The 14,618-nt window shown below is 53.5% G+C and overlaps 1 protein-coding gene across 1 annotated transcript in view; it reads left to right on the top strand.

The window, feature by feature from the left end:
- SYNDIG1 (synapse differentiation inducing 1) overlaps positions 1 to 4,872 on the top strand; it is a 95,230-nt gene extending 90,358 nt beyond the window's left edge. The window contains exon 3 of the mRNA XM_035005732.1: positions 3,656 to 4,872. Coding sequence (XP_034861623.1) covers positions 3,656 to 3,814 — 159 coding nt within the window. The 3' untranslated portion in view covers positions 3,815 to 4,872. The remainder of the gene's footprint in view (positions 1 to 3,655) is intronic.
- The last annotated feature ends 9,746 nt before the right edge of the window (positions 4,873 to 14,618 follow it).

Here is a 14,618-nt window from a genome sequence, read left to right as displayed (position 1 = left end):
TTGGCCCTGCCAAAACAGGGCTGAGCCCGATGCTGCCCTTAGAAAGGAGGTGATCAGGAGGTAAAATGCCAACAGATTATAAACTCCTGGGGGCCATAAACCGGTCAAGAGGGAATGAGGTTTGGAAATGACACCCCACCAACTAAAAACAAAACGATGAGTGCCCAGGATGTGGCTTCCCTTCCTGCAAACATCCACATGCAGGAATCAAAATGGTGCCTTGCACACCAGTCGGACAGGCCATGAGGGCACACAGCTACCACAACCAAACGTGTAGGTGGACCTCAGGTTGGGCGCTTCCCTCTACCACGGGCCCGCTGACATGAAAAGGTGCTTCCGTCAGAAAAGGTGGTCACCAGGATGCTCTCCATGCCAGATCCAGGGCTGCCTTCCTGCAAAACAGCGAGTCTCATCCCGGTTTGCCTGGACTGTTCCTATTCCAGCACTGAAGGTCCCAAGTCCTGAGAATCCCCTCAGTCCTGAGCAAACCAGGACAGTTGGCCACCTTGGTCTCGACCTTGCCTGCACGTGGAAATCACCTGGGAGCATGAAAGGCACAGAAGCCAGGTCCCAGCCCAGAGCTTCTGACTTTCCTAGCCCAGGGTGCCACCGGGGCATCAGGAATTCTTAAAGCTCCCTGGCAGGTGGAATGTGCACCAGGTTCGAGAACTCCTGCTGCAGAGCCGTCCGACGGGGTGCAGTTTGTGCTGACGAGACCCACGGGCCGTTCCGAGTACGGGTTCTCGGCAATGCCTGCAGTGCACTCACTTACAAACCAGAGGCTGCGTGTGCAGACCAGGGTGTAGACAAGTCTAGATTCCCAATTAGGACAAGCAAACAACATCAGCTCATTCCAGCCAAGAAGCACCTGTGACGTCCTCCTGTCCCTGCCAGGAGACACGGGGTTGGCTCTGTTCCTTGGTACCCCCTCTCCTTCTCCAACCAGCACCCGCCCCAATGCAGCAGTCAGAGCAACTGGGAACGTGGCTGCTTTGGGGATCCAGTGATCGTGGCTGACCCTCAACTCATAAAAACGCTCATGCACACACAGTCTTACTTTCAGCATCAGGGCTTCGAAGACCCCGGGACCCAGGACAAGAACCTTTGCCCTCATGCCTAGCAAGAAGAGCCTGGAGACAGCCCAGAAGTTTTCAGAATGGAAATATTTCTCTGCAGTTGCACCCTCTCAGACAGATGTGCAACCTGCTTCGTAGCCACAGGATCCATTTTCTGAAACAAAGGATGCATCAGACACCACCTTTGTTAGACCAGGATGCCCAGTCCGTGGGGTGCAGATGGCATAGCTACCTCACGGGAGCTTCTGCGAAATGCAGACACCGAGCGGCATTGTTGAAAGCAGACTGCTTGTCAATGAGGCTCTGTTTGCTGGTCCTGACGCATCTCAGCTGATAGCAGCTCAACACTACACACTTCCTGTTGGAACAGTTGCCCTATAACCAAACAAATCGTAGATGGAGTTCTCCCAGCTTGGACCATGAGAGTCAACCGTGGAGCTCGATTCCCCAGCAGACGCTCCAGGTTCCTGGGGTTGAGAGGGCTGGCTGTGAGCTCAGAACCCACCAGAGGGGAGCTTTGTGGGGTTGGGCCAGAGCTTAGGTCAAGGCTGCCCCATGCCACTACCTTCCTCGTAGAGGCCACCAGCGAACCCAGGAGCATGCACCTGGGGCCAGTACCACCTGGAAGTGTTTGAAGGGAGCTGATCTTGTACAGCCCACTCAGCTGGTCATTCAAGTGTGCAGTGAGTGCCTGCCATTCCTCAGGCTCCAGGCAGACCTCATGGACAAGGCAGACGTGGACCTGCCTCTGGAGTTTACGGCTGAGCCAGGAAGACAACTACTAACAGTTACTGAAACGCATGGGCTCCGATAAGATAGGTCAGTTGGGACAAAGGTGCTCCGGCGGGGCCGGGGGGGGGGGGTTGGGGAGGGCTGTGTTCAAGGGGAGGGAGTGCCCAGTGCACCCTGCCCTCCTCTCTGCACATCTGTGTCCTCTCCTGGGGGCTCGGGCTGGTGATAATGAGAGAGAGCAGCAAAGCCCCATTCTAACAGAGGGTGCCCGCCTGGCTAAGGAAGGGCAGTTCAAGTGAATGATGTTATGGGACGCTGGAGTGTTAGAGAGTACTGCATTAGATAAAATGAAATGCAGCTAATTAAGGCTTAATTAATTAATTAGTATTGTCCTAGGAGGCTTCCCATTCTGCATTCCCTTAGCTCTGCTTCATTAAGAACTGTCGGCAGCAAGCTCCCAAGCTCCCTTCCAAGCCAGAAAATGAGGGGAGGAGGACAAAAACTGACCTCCAGCATCCAGCAGGGAGGGAAAAAGAGGCCACCAAGTGGACCAGGGTCCCTCCTCAGCCCGACGCAGAGATCCACATCTCATCGATCAGGGACAGGACTGTGGAGGGTGGAAATTCATTTCACGAGTTACCTCTGAGTCTCATCCTTTGTGGTCCATGGCACATGCGGTGACATATTTTAGTTTGAGTAAAGAACATACCGACTCCCCTACCGGCTTACACAATGCAGAAATACCCCCGAGGAAACGTGGAGAGGGGGGCTGGTAAAAATCTGGCTTTCTGGAGATGGGCCGGAGAATGAGCTAGGGGAGTGGGCTCTGCCTTTACCCTGACCACAAAGAATCCCCAGCCAGCTTGGGTTAGCTCTCCTCAGCATCATATGACCCTCCCAGGGGTCAGGGTGCCATGGTAGCCTCCACCCCCTCAGCCAAATTCACCATTTTACTCAGCTGGTCCTTCAGGATGGTTACAGCTGCAGCACACGACAGTTCTCCCACTCTTGGGTCACGTTTCTAATCTCACTTGTGGAGGGGGACGGCAAAGGAAGGGGTTGGGGGTGGGTACATGGGATATGCTACAAAATACCCAACCAGATACAACATCCAAGACCTCCATGTTCCCATCCACCCCGTGACCTCAAGAAACATGAGTATTATCAAAGCAACACCTTGTTAGGCAACTGAGTGAACAGAAATATTTTATTGATGGATGAGTTCTACCAACTCCAGCTATGGTGAGGAAGGATTATAGTCAGAAATGCACGATTCCATGGCCACCAGCTGAAGAATGATGTGTTAAGTATCCTGCAATTGATTTAATGATCTTATGCCATACTTTCCTCTCTGGGAAGTGAGAACTATCATTTCCTTCCCCACACCCCTACTATGTTGTAAAGATTAAATCAGGTAAGTGTAATATATTTTTAAAAATTCAGTGTTATTCAAATGAAAGAAAGGTCATCCTTCGGTAGAAATGAGGGTGCTGGGGGTGTCATATCTCTTCTCTCCCTCACATCCTGGTGCCCAAGGCCCCGACCCCACATTGGTGGTGGAGTGCTGCCAGCCATGGACATTCCTGGGGGCTCTTTTCTTTCCTTTCTTTAAGCTTTGCCTGTCTTGCAGTCTAGGGGGGCAATACTCCCCCATTTCCTCTACCAGTCACGGAACACATGCCATCATGCTGGGAGCATGCCCAGTTACCCCTTAGCGAGTCCTCCCTGTCTGGTGTCAGCTAAGTTCAAGGCTGGAAGGGCGCCAGAGGTGGGCACCCCACTCATTTCATTTGCTCTGACTTGCTCATCCTGACTTCCTTTTCTCCTCCCTCCTTTCTCTCCAACAGACAAACAAAGCCGTGGCCAAGGGGGACTTCCACCAGGCCAGCACCAGCTCCCGGAGGGCCCTGTTCCTGGCTGTGCTGTCCATCACCATCGGAACTGGCATCTATGTGGGCGTGGCCGTGGCCCTCATCGCCTACCTCTCCAAGAACAACCACCTATGAGCTTCATCCAGGCGCTCAGGGGAAGAAGCCAGGGCCAGTCGTACGCAGATGCCGAGAAGGCAGGGCTGGCAAGGGGTGGACACGCGGGTAGACACACCTGTGCGATGCTGTGCACTAGAAGTTATTGCCAAACGACTCCATAAAGCCCTGGGATTTTCTACCCAGGGATTTCTTTTGTTTTTACCCATTAATTTCATTTTCAGAGCACTGTGTAGAGCACGAGGCAGATGGGCACTGCTGACCCTTCCAAAGGGAAGCTCCAAAGATCCTGACCCGCAAAGCCGTCTTGGATGGATTCTGGTGGATTCGTGACAGTGCAGCCCTCTCTGCAGCCTGCCAGGGCCTGGAATGCCATAGCATTAGCAATACATGAACAGTACATATGTGTTTATTTTTTATGGAATATGGTGCAATAGGCAGAGGGCAGGGGACACATCACTTCTGTCTGTGGCCCTGCTTCACTCCTCCAGCATTCCCCCCGCCCATGAGCCTTCCCTGCAGGAAGAAAATGGGGCTGGCGGGAAGAGAGACAAAACTGCTGACAGGACTGCCAGCTGTCACTGGTCTTCAGATGGATCCAGCCCTGAGAGTGCAACGTCAGAATGAATAGCATGGGTTCTGTCCCCAGGCCCAGTGGATGCTCCCTCCACGCTGCCCCCAGCCTAGGAACATCGGGCCTCCTTTGGAATGTGTCCAAACTCAGCAGCCACCAGGCACCAATATGTGGGCCCGGGGCCTCATTGATCTAGGGCAGGGGGCAGGCCACAGCCCTTCCCAACCCCTCCCGGAAGGACCGAGGTGTGATCCGGGAACTGTAGGCAAAGGAGCTATGGGCACCGTCTCAGCATAAAGATGCCTGTGTTGACAGTCACCCTGGCGATAAGCAGTGACACCAGTGATCTTTAAAAGGAAATGAACCTTCCCTGTCAACTAAATGAATAGCTATTTTCTTGTCATTTTTTTAAGTGCAACTACTGCTTCATGCTGCTTACATTATCAGACGAACGCTGAGAAATAAGTAATCAGACATTTTAATACCATTTCACTGCTGTTTTACGAGTGTTCATTATTTAACAAAAATTATCTTTTAGCTTTTCTTGCTTAAGACTTTTTTTTTTTCTAATGAATATCCATTCTTGGGTTTCATTTTTTACTTCTCACTCGTCTTAAATAACCACAGAGCAACTCAGAGCTCAGCTGGTAGAAGAGTGGGAGGGTCTCCTAAGACAAGGGTCACAACACCCCTGGCTGCTTAAGTTTTCACCTTGAACACCGTTAATATCCTTGTCCTAATAATAATATTAGGGGACACAGAGAACAGTGGTTCCATCCACGGCACTTAAAAACTCCCTGCCACCTGGATCCCAGCCCCAGAAATCCTGATGTCACTGACCAGGGCCACTATCTGGTCGTGCTCGTGGGCAGCACAAGTCAGATGTCCTGGAATACAGACTCAGGTTTCCTCTCCCTCACCTGCCCCTCTTCCCCTTGCCCTTAAATGCTTCATATTCTGAAAGTGTTTAGCACTGCCTTCCTGGGCCAAATCCAAGATCCATCTAGCATCTGTCTCTAGTGGATGCTCCAAAAGTATAATCTAAGACCCTAACCCGAAGAAGAATATATAGAGGAAGCCCAAAGCTCCCTGTAAGAGTCACAGTAACTTGGTGATGGTGCTCATGGATTGGGGTCAAGCCAGTTGTGTGATCCATGTGGGTGCACATCTCTGAACCTCATCTCTAGGAGAGGATAACAAATGTCCACTTCCGAAGACTGCTGGCAAACTCATGGACATGGAGCCCAGTGCCTGGCCCAGGTTGGCGTGCCAGAGTTGGGGTGGCCGTGGTTGCTCCCAGTGTCCTGGATAGCCCGTCCCACGACTTGTTTGTGTCCTCCTATCTTCTCGGCCCAACATCTCAGGGTGTATTCCTCACGACAGATCTTGTGCGAAATGGCCTATTTGTAGTGGTCCTAAATCGGTCCCTTTTAAGTTCAAGAGGTGCCCAAAGTTCTGTATCTTTGGATTTGGCTGAGAAGTAGAATCCACCCCATATGTTTACCCCACCATCTCCACCGCCCCCATCATCACTGCTGTATCCCAGCCCCTTGGTGCCCAGGTGCTCTGTCCCCTGCTAGACCACCTTCCCATCTTCGCTCAGCCCCCTGTGTTTCCACATGGAAAGGCTTCAGGCTAAAAGGACTCAGCCTCTCTGTACTTTCTCCAGTTCTGCCAAGCCTTTCCCAAGAACCAGCACAAGACCGTATGGTGCAGGTGGCCCTAAGGGTGTGACGGTGCTAAGGTCACGGCCAAACCAGTCAGAGGACAACTTGAAGAAGCATGTGTGGCCTTGCCGCTCACACAACAGGTAGAAACTCCACCTCGCCCCTGACCACAGATGAAGATCCCCATTCCACAGCCACTTATTTCAATCTTGCAAAAACCCTTACTACAAGCATTTTATAAGTAATTTTTCCTCAAACTTATGTGCCAGGGAAATAGCAGTCAAGATGCAACCCCAACCATCACATTCTAAGCCCACTCACCTTCCTCTTAAAAACCACACGGCCTTGGCATAACTCTACAAAGCAAGAAAAATCACATCTGGGCACAGATCACATTGTTTGTGGGTCAAGACTCTCGGGAATGTAAAACCTACTTTGGTTTGTATTTCACAGCATATCTTTGCCAGAGGGTGGCGGGAATGAGTAGGGGGGCTGGGTGACTTCCCTGGAAAAAGATACCTTGGTACATGTGGTTAGGGCAGGTCCTCTTCCTCTACACATGTCCCTCCCGCATCCTCAGAGATGTCCCTGGCCTGCCTACCTCACCCCCCTCAAGCTCCTCTCTGCCCCTGCTTCACTAGGCATCCCCGGATTCATCAGCGGTCCTCTGCTTCACCGAGGATCGCCACTTCACCGGGTGTCTCCGCCTGACCACACAGTCCAGCTTTCCCCGGGGAGCTACAGTGGCTCCCGAGGAGGACGCGGTGGGAGGGGCTGCATCCGTCCATCACTGTGCCCTCCGCGGCTGCCCAAGACGTCACAGTCAGGCCACACAGCTATGGCTAGGAAACAGGACCAGCCTCTCCAAAAGCTGGGACAGGGCATTCCTCACAGCCAGCCAGCCAGTCACCGTGCCCCTCTCGAGATGTTAGAGGAAATCTCATTCAGAGCAGCCTCTGGGTTTAAAATGCATCAGCCTGTCCGTTTGCCAACAGCTGCTATTGTTGCAGAAAATGATGCCAAATGTTACCGCCACTGAGCCACGGTCAGCGCTGCCTCTCAGAGCCCCTGGCCTGAGGGTCAGGGCCTTGCCTTTGAGGTTTTACAGGGTCTCCTAGAGGCCCCTTGTGGACTGGCTTGAACAACAGCCCTTATGAGAAGGGTTTCACGCACCTCGAAGTTCACCTGTATTTGTTGTCATGGGTGTTGACATCTGGTGACCCAATTTGCCAACAAACCGTTAAAATTCAGACCCTGAGCTGGGTCTGCCCTCTCAAAAAATGCAGCTGTATCCTCTCTTATCTAGAGGCCGCGTTCACCCCTGTGTTCTGCCTTCGAAGTTGGGAGCCTCAGGTAGAGCCCTAAGTGGAAAGAGGCTATGGCTGCGATGTCCCCACCCGGTGACGTCTTGAAAGCCCTTCCCTGGTCTTCAGGAGGAGCTGTGCTGCCCAAGAGGTGGTGGCCTCCCTCTCGTGGGGTACTCATCTAAAGATTCTGCTCAACCTAGCAAAGCAACGGCAGACGCCAAAACCGCAGATGCTCAGGGCCTGCAGACTGCTGGCTCCCTGCCAGACAAGCATGTAAAACAAGTAATTAATCTGTCGTCTGGCTGAGCCCCATAGCAAGGCGTCAGAGCTCCGCATGGGTGAGGAGGGAAGGGGCGGGAGCTGCCAGCCCTGCACTTAGGGCACAGCAAGCTCCCGTGGGCCGGGGCCGCCCTGTGCTGCAGGGATGACCGATGGGCCACGGCCCACTGCAGCCTCTGAACAGGCCCCAGGGAAATGAGAAGAGAGAGCACAGCAGCCGACACAGCAGGGCATGGTGACCACGGGAAGTGGAGGGCCACACGGGTCTCTGTCATGCAGAGTGCATCTGAGGGCAGGGGCAGGCCCTTGGAGGCTCAAGAGATGTGCCCAAATCCACCAGGTGGAAAAGACAGTGTGGCTGGCTCAGGAAGCATCACAGGGCTGATAGAGCAGAATGTGGGTGCCTCCAAGAAGCACCAGGCTGGAGACATTCCCAGGGCTTCCAAAACCAGACAGTGCTGAGAGGCGCAAGGCACGGTGGGACAGGCTGTCTCGGCTTTTCTGCCTCCACTGAGTTCAGTAACAGCTCTGAGACTGCTCTGGCCTACGTGCCATGGTCCTCACTGCTGCTTCAGCAGGCCCCACCGTGCAGCGGCCTCCAAGGCAGATCCAGGCTCCGGGCAGCGAGATGACTGCGCCTTGAGCTGAGTGCTACCATCACTCCCCTCTGTCACCCAGACGCCCTTTCCTCTAGCACACGGTGAGCACACAGCTGTGCTTACCCAGGCCAGTGAGACAGGCTATGACACCTCATGTCAGCTGACCTAGCTCATGACTCAGCTGAAAAACAGACAGTGATTTGGGTCTGTTGTCTGTCTACGCCAGAGAACCCATATTTACATTCAAACTATTTTATTAAGCTAATCAAGATGTATAGCTGGGACAAGATGGGGAACAGTTAGCATTCTTCGCAGTCAGCTCATGTCTTCATTCCCTGGATATGGTCCCAGCAATTTTTCTTAAATATGCATTTTTTTCTATTTGACTTGGTACATGACATATCCCTGGTACATGGAAGAGGGGCTGGAGTAGATGAGAGCTGGTGAAGAGCTGTACAGTCTCCCACTGGGGCACCTTGAGGTAGGACTTCCCTTTATCCCTCAAGAACAATTGGAAGCAAGAGATGGTCACTGTCCAGTGACATTACCTGATTTAGAAGCAGACATCAGGCCTCTCCAGGATCCCTCACCCTTCATTTCTGTCCTAGATGGAATGCAGTGTGGAGGTCCCCAGATGACGCCCCCCTCATTGTCATCCCCAAAGAGATCCCGCTATTCGAGCAACCCAAACCAATCTCCATCTGACATCTTGTGCATTCTCAGATAATAGTTCTTTTATTTTTATTTTTTTAAAGATTTTATTTATTTATCCGAGAGAGAGAAAGAATGAGAGGGAGAGAGCACGAGAGGGGGGAGGGTCAGAGGGAGAAGCAGACTCCCTGCTGAGCAGGGAGCCCAATGCAGGACTCGATCTCGGGACCCCAGGATCATGACCCAAGCCAAAGGCAGCCATCCAACCAACTGAGCCACCCAGGTACCAAATAGTTTTTTTGTTTTTTTTTTAAATAACATGGACCTTAAATTCAAAGAGGGCATTGCAAATGGATCCAGCTTCATATTCACAGCAGCCCTGTGCCAGGCGTGACATGATGCAGAACCAGAGCTCAGGAGGCTGCCGTCCCCATCGTCACAGGCAAGGAAGGAACAGAACCTGGCCTTGGGCTCAGCCAAGCAGCACTGGCACCAACACCTTCCCCAGCACAACCAGGAGACTACAAGCCTCCACCCGAGTCTCCTGGAAGCCTGGGCAAGGAGGCACGTGGCTGGGGGATCTGATACCCCAGAGGAGGATGGGTGACGGGCAGGAAGCTAGGGAAGTCAGGCTTCCTCCAACGTCAGGCAGAGTTTGAGTGGGAGCCAGTCTGGCTTTTCAGACCAGAGAGGGAACTTATCCTGACCCAAGCCCCAGGGCTGTCAGAGGCTAATTCACGGGGAAGTAAGGACAACAGTGGAGGAAGCCAAAGGCATGCAGGCTGGAGAGAGTGAAGCCAGAGCCCTGGACCCCTTACCCCGGGCACAGAGATAGTCAAGGTCTGGCCACAAATGAATGAACAAAACAAGGATAGTTCCCATCTCCCTACCCTGTGGGGACATTTTTCTATGTCTGAAGACATTTCTGGCTGTCACAGTTGCCCATCTAGCGAGTAGAGGCCAGGAGTGCTGCAAACATCTTACAAGGCACGGGACGGTCCCCACGACAGAGTCAGCCAGCCCCAGACATCAGCAGGGCCAAGAACCCTGCACTCGATTATTCACCCCGGTCACCCGCAGCATAAACATTTGAAAAACCGAGTCTGATTTAGCCACCCCCCAGGTGGAGCACCAACCCACGAAGTGAGCTTGGAATCACTCACAGAACAGCCACACTTCATTAGCAACCCCTCCCCAGAGTCACGCTAGGATTTGTACACGGGGAAGGCAGGCGCCCCCGTTTCCTGGAAGGAGGCTCCTGAGGCCAGCCCGGCTGCCGCTGCCTGGCCACCCATCACCTGCCTCCATCAGCCCAGGGTGGTCCTAGTCAAACAGTCACAGAACAGTGATAACACACCTCCCACTTCACAGGACTTAGGGCTTTGCAAAGGGAGATCTCCTGTCCGCTGGGTGCCATAGAAATCTCCCGGGTCAGAAGAGGCTGTAGGTGCCACATGGAGGGGACTTAATTCGGCATGGTCAGATCATTGTAAAGAGGACTCAGGTCTCCTCTTTGGTGGCCAAGCTCCCTTCCCCCACTGCCCTGTCAAGGTGAGGGCCAGGGAGGCCGTCCTGCCAGGCCAGCTCTTACTGTCATTTCCATGACAAGGGTCCAGGTGCTACCAGGGAGTCATGTGCCTCCACCCCTCAGCTCACATGTGGTTAAAGCTGGTCATAGAAAGGGTGCTGTGTCTTCTCAATGAAGAAGGGGAGGACCAAGTTTGAAAACGGAGGTTGTATGAAGTTCAGAGGGGTCATGGGGAGCTGTGGGTTTTCATTTGGTTACCCACAGGATTCATCCATTCGGAGCCCTAGACAAGGCTTTGAACCAGAGGTTCAGTGCCTTGGGACAGCTGGGTACAAAGGCTGTGATGGGCCGTTGGGTGACAAAGACAGAAAGGGATCACATCTAGGGAAGTGCACAGCCTCCCAGGAGGGAGTACAGGAATAGAAGCCAAGACTGTGGGTACCAGCACCCCAGAAGATGGGCTACAGGATGGGGTTGGGCGATGTCCGGGCCGTAGGACACCTGAGCCCAAAAGCTTATTGCAGTGGGGGCACTCCTCAGGCCTGGGGCAGCAAACTCAGCAAAAACCCAACTTTTCATCCTGCACTCCTGGTAGCTCGTTCAGTTCTTACACTTGCATTGACATCGTTCACAAATCCAGCACATGGCCCAGGGCACACCGTCGCTGACACTCATGGGAGTGCTCCTGCCCAGCCTCGTGCACAAGATGGAGACATTCTCCAAGTCTACCTGAACATGGGTGATGGTCTCACCTACCAAACATGGCCAGTGAGCAGCCACAGATGGTCATCACCGCACGTCTGTTCATGTTGGGCATAGCCGAAGGCTGAAGCCTCGTTTCCCACAGAATAAGGCCACCGACCTACAAAATAATAATCTGGTGGCTGAAGAATTGATTGGATCATCCCCCTTTAGTCAAGAGTAACACCTCAGTCCAAGGATAAGGGAACAGTGACACTGAGGATAACAGGGAATTACGGAGAGCAAGGCATCTGTCAGTCACCAGGCTCTAGGGATGTAATTTCTGTCCATGCCAGGAGCTAGGTGCTGCACACTAGTGTGAGCCCTGTATCCTGGCAGGAAGACCAAGGCTTAGAGAGGGAAAGAATTTGTCCCAGGTCACACAAATAACAAAAATCCGAATCATGCTACAGTTCTACCTGAATCCAAGGTTCACAGTCTTAATGCCCCAACACATGCCTTTTGGTTGAATCCAATTTGTTTGCAACTGGTGCTCAGGAGAAACAGAGGGTGGCCTTTCTAGTTTTCCACAGTATCAAGTGTCAGATGTGAAGTCCCAGGACCAAGAAGGTCTGGTATGCTCTCTCCACTGCCCTGGACTGAGATTTCTGGTACCCTTCCCTTCCTTGGATAGAATCGATCCTATTTTATTTTGAGCCTGGGAAATCAAACCCATGTCCCCACATCTCTGGAAGATGGTGGTGGCCCTAGGGAAGGAGGAAAGCTGTGCCCTTAGGGCCAGCACATGGTCAGTGGGGAGTAAACGCCGTCATGCGCCCCATCCCTTGGAAATCCCACCCCAACCCTTCAAGGTAGTCCCAGTTTCTTCATTCCCACTTTACAGATGGGGAAACTGAGGGTCTGAGAACCAGGACCTTGCCTGTATGACAGAGCGGGTCCGTGGCAGGCCAGAGCCAGAATACAGACAGGCGGCCCTGTCTTCTCCCCAGAGGCACCTCCGCTTGTGTATCAGTCAGAGAAGCCTGGGCGCCTCCCAGGGGCCCTGCCCAGGCCGGGAGTGGAGGTGAGGATGCACAGAAGGCATGGATGTGCTGGAAGAAGAGGACATCACTGGGAACGTGCACAGCAGGCTGCAACCTCATGTCTGGGAGAGTGAGCATGTCCCCTGGAAGAGTCCCGCCTGTCCCGGTGTGCCCCGGCCACAGGGACAAAGCAGCGCAGACAGGCTGACAGAAACAACAGACACTTATTCCTCACAGATCTAGAGGTCAGAGTCCAAGATCAAGGAGCCAGCAGGGCTGTTTCTCCTGGGCCCTCTCTCCCTGCCTTGCAGATGGCTGCCTTCTCCCTGTGTCTCCACATGCTCCTCCTCCTGTATGTGTCTGTGTCCTAATCTCCCCTTTTTATAAGAACGCCAGTCAAATTGGATTAGGGCCCACCGTTAAGACCTCATTTTACCTTATTTACCTCTCTAAAGACCTTATCTTTACATTTGGTCACACTCTGGGGTACTGGGAGCCAGGCGTCAGCACAGGACTTGGGGGGGACAGAGTTGAGCCCTATAGCACCCAAGCCTGTTCATCCTCCATCCTGTGATTGCCGCCCCTCATGCACAGACACTACCCATAGTCATCCCAAACTCCTCACCGCTCCTCCCCTCCACCCCTACCTCAGCCCCACCCACGTCTGCCCTTCTGTTCATCTGTGCCTGTAGGTCTCACCCAAACCTTGTGTGGTGGCCCAAAGGCTCAAGCTGCCCACATGTTCAGGATCCCAGGCCCCACTGTCCCCACAACAGGAAACTAGCTTATACCGTGTGGGATCCTGACGAGGCTGTGTCGCTGAGCCAGGCTCCCGGAATCCTGCAGGCAGAGGGTGCCCCAGCATCTGAGACAAAGAAGGAGCCAGGCTTGACTGGTGACACAGCGATGAAGCCCCTCAGGCTAGGGGCCACACGGGTCTCACTCGGCCTGCCTTCAGTCCAGCCACAGCTGAGCCTGTCAGACAGGGGCTCCCAGTCAAATTCAGAGAGCCCAGCCTGCAGTTCTTCTCGCCTCAGTGTGGAGCCCCTTGGCAACTGGCATCCCTTGGGTCAGGTGGGAATGGTGGGGCCCACCAGGACACAGATGAAAGAAGCCTGGACAGAGGGCCACCCCCAGGTAGGGCAGAGAGGGGAACTAGAAAGGACGGCCACCTGCAGGTACTGGAGGGGGTGGCCCTGAGAAATGCCCAGAAATACTTGGCAGGTCAAACTTTCAGTTTGGCTTCTGAGGGTAGGAGCCAAGACCTCTTCAGCTGCTCTTACATGGCCCTGTGTCCGACAGACACCGAGACCCTGGCTGCCCTCTGTGAGGAGCGTGGCGGCTGGCAGCCTGTGGTGTTGGAGCTGTGGCCACACAATTCCCAGGACAGCCCTGGCTGAGGGCTGAGCCAGGTGGAGGCATGGAGCCTGGCCGTTTCCACCCAGCACCCGTGTCCCCGGGGAGCACTTGCCTTGGCCACAGGTGCCCCCTGGCTGCCCGGTCCAGCCTCCTCCGTTACTCACACACAGACGCTCACTCCTCAGGAAACGTCTTTACCCCCCACGCCCAGTTGCTTCCTGGAGAACCCAGCCGACAACAGTCCCTGCGGGTGAGTCCTGGGAAACCAGAACACAGATTGTACGAAGCTGAAGTCCAAAGCAGTGAAAAGATAGGCCCAGAATTCATGAGCCATTAGAGACGAGCCACGGGTGTCTCCCTCTTCCCACCATCACACCCCCAAGCCACAAGGCTATCTGTGAAGTGCCTTCATGTCCCTCATTTTGCCCCCACCCGCCCCAGCCTCCCCCCTTCCGACGGACAAGACTTGGCGCCGTGGAGATGGCTCCGGACTCACGGCCACGGGTGCCTTCCTCCCCCGGGCTCCTGCCCCCCAGGTGCTGGCAGCGTTTGGCCCTCACAGACTCACTCTGACCGAGGCAGGTTTGACAGACTTAGTGAATCCGCTCAGACTGCATAGCACAGTGCAAACTTCTCTCTGTCTGCAAAAGACTGTAGGCCTGTGTTTGTTTGCAGAAGACCACTGTTAGCAGAACCGAGGAGAAGGTGTAGCTAATGTTCAGCATAAATGTTTGCCAAACCACGGTTTGCAGAGACATGGCAGTTTATACTGTTTTTTATCCTGTGGTTCCTGGTGCAGTTAAACTTCCTCAATTTTCACTCACTCATCAATGCAGAAGAGATCGCCTTCTGGACTAAAACTCAGCTCCGTTGGTCTGGGATCAGAGCTGGATTAGAGTGGTGCAGCCGGGAAACTCTCATCACTTCTAAGAGGTGTGTCAAAGAGAAAAATAAATATGTTTTTCAGCTTAAAAGTTAGAAAAGCAAATTTGATTCCATGGAAAATGAACCAGACCGGATCCCCCAGCCTCAGCTGAGCCACAGAGCCTGAAGGATGGATCTTGAGGAATGTGCCACAAAAAAAAGAAGCTGTGAGCACATGGACCTCCCTGGACTCTGCTTCCCACACCTCCTCAG

Source organism: Mirounga leonina, unplaced genomic scaffold (assembly GCF_011800145.1).
Source record: "Mirounga leonina isolate KUSES-001 unplaced genomic scaffold, KU_Mleo_1.0 Mir_150, whole genome shotgun sequence".
Lineage (NCBI taxonomy): Eukaryota > Metazoa > Chordata > Mammalia > Carnivora > Phocidae > Mirounga > Mirounga leonina.
The sequence above is the reverse complement of the archived record's forward strand: the minus strand, read 5'-3'. Positions and strand labels throughout refer to the sequence as shown.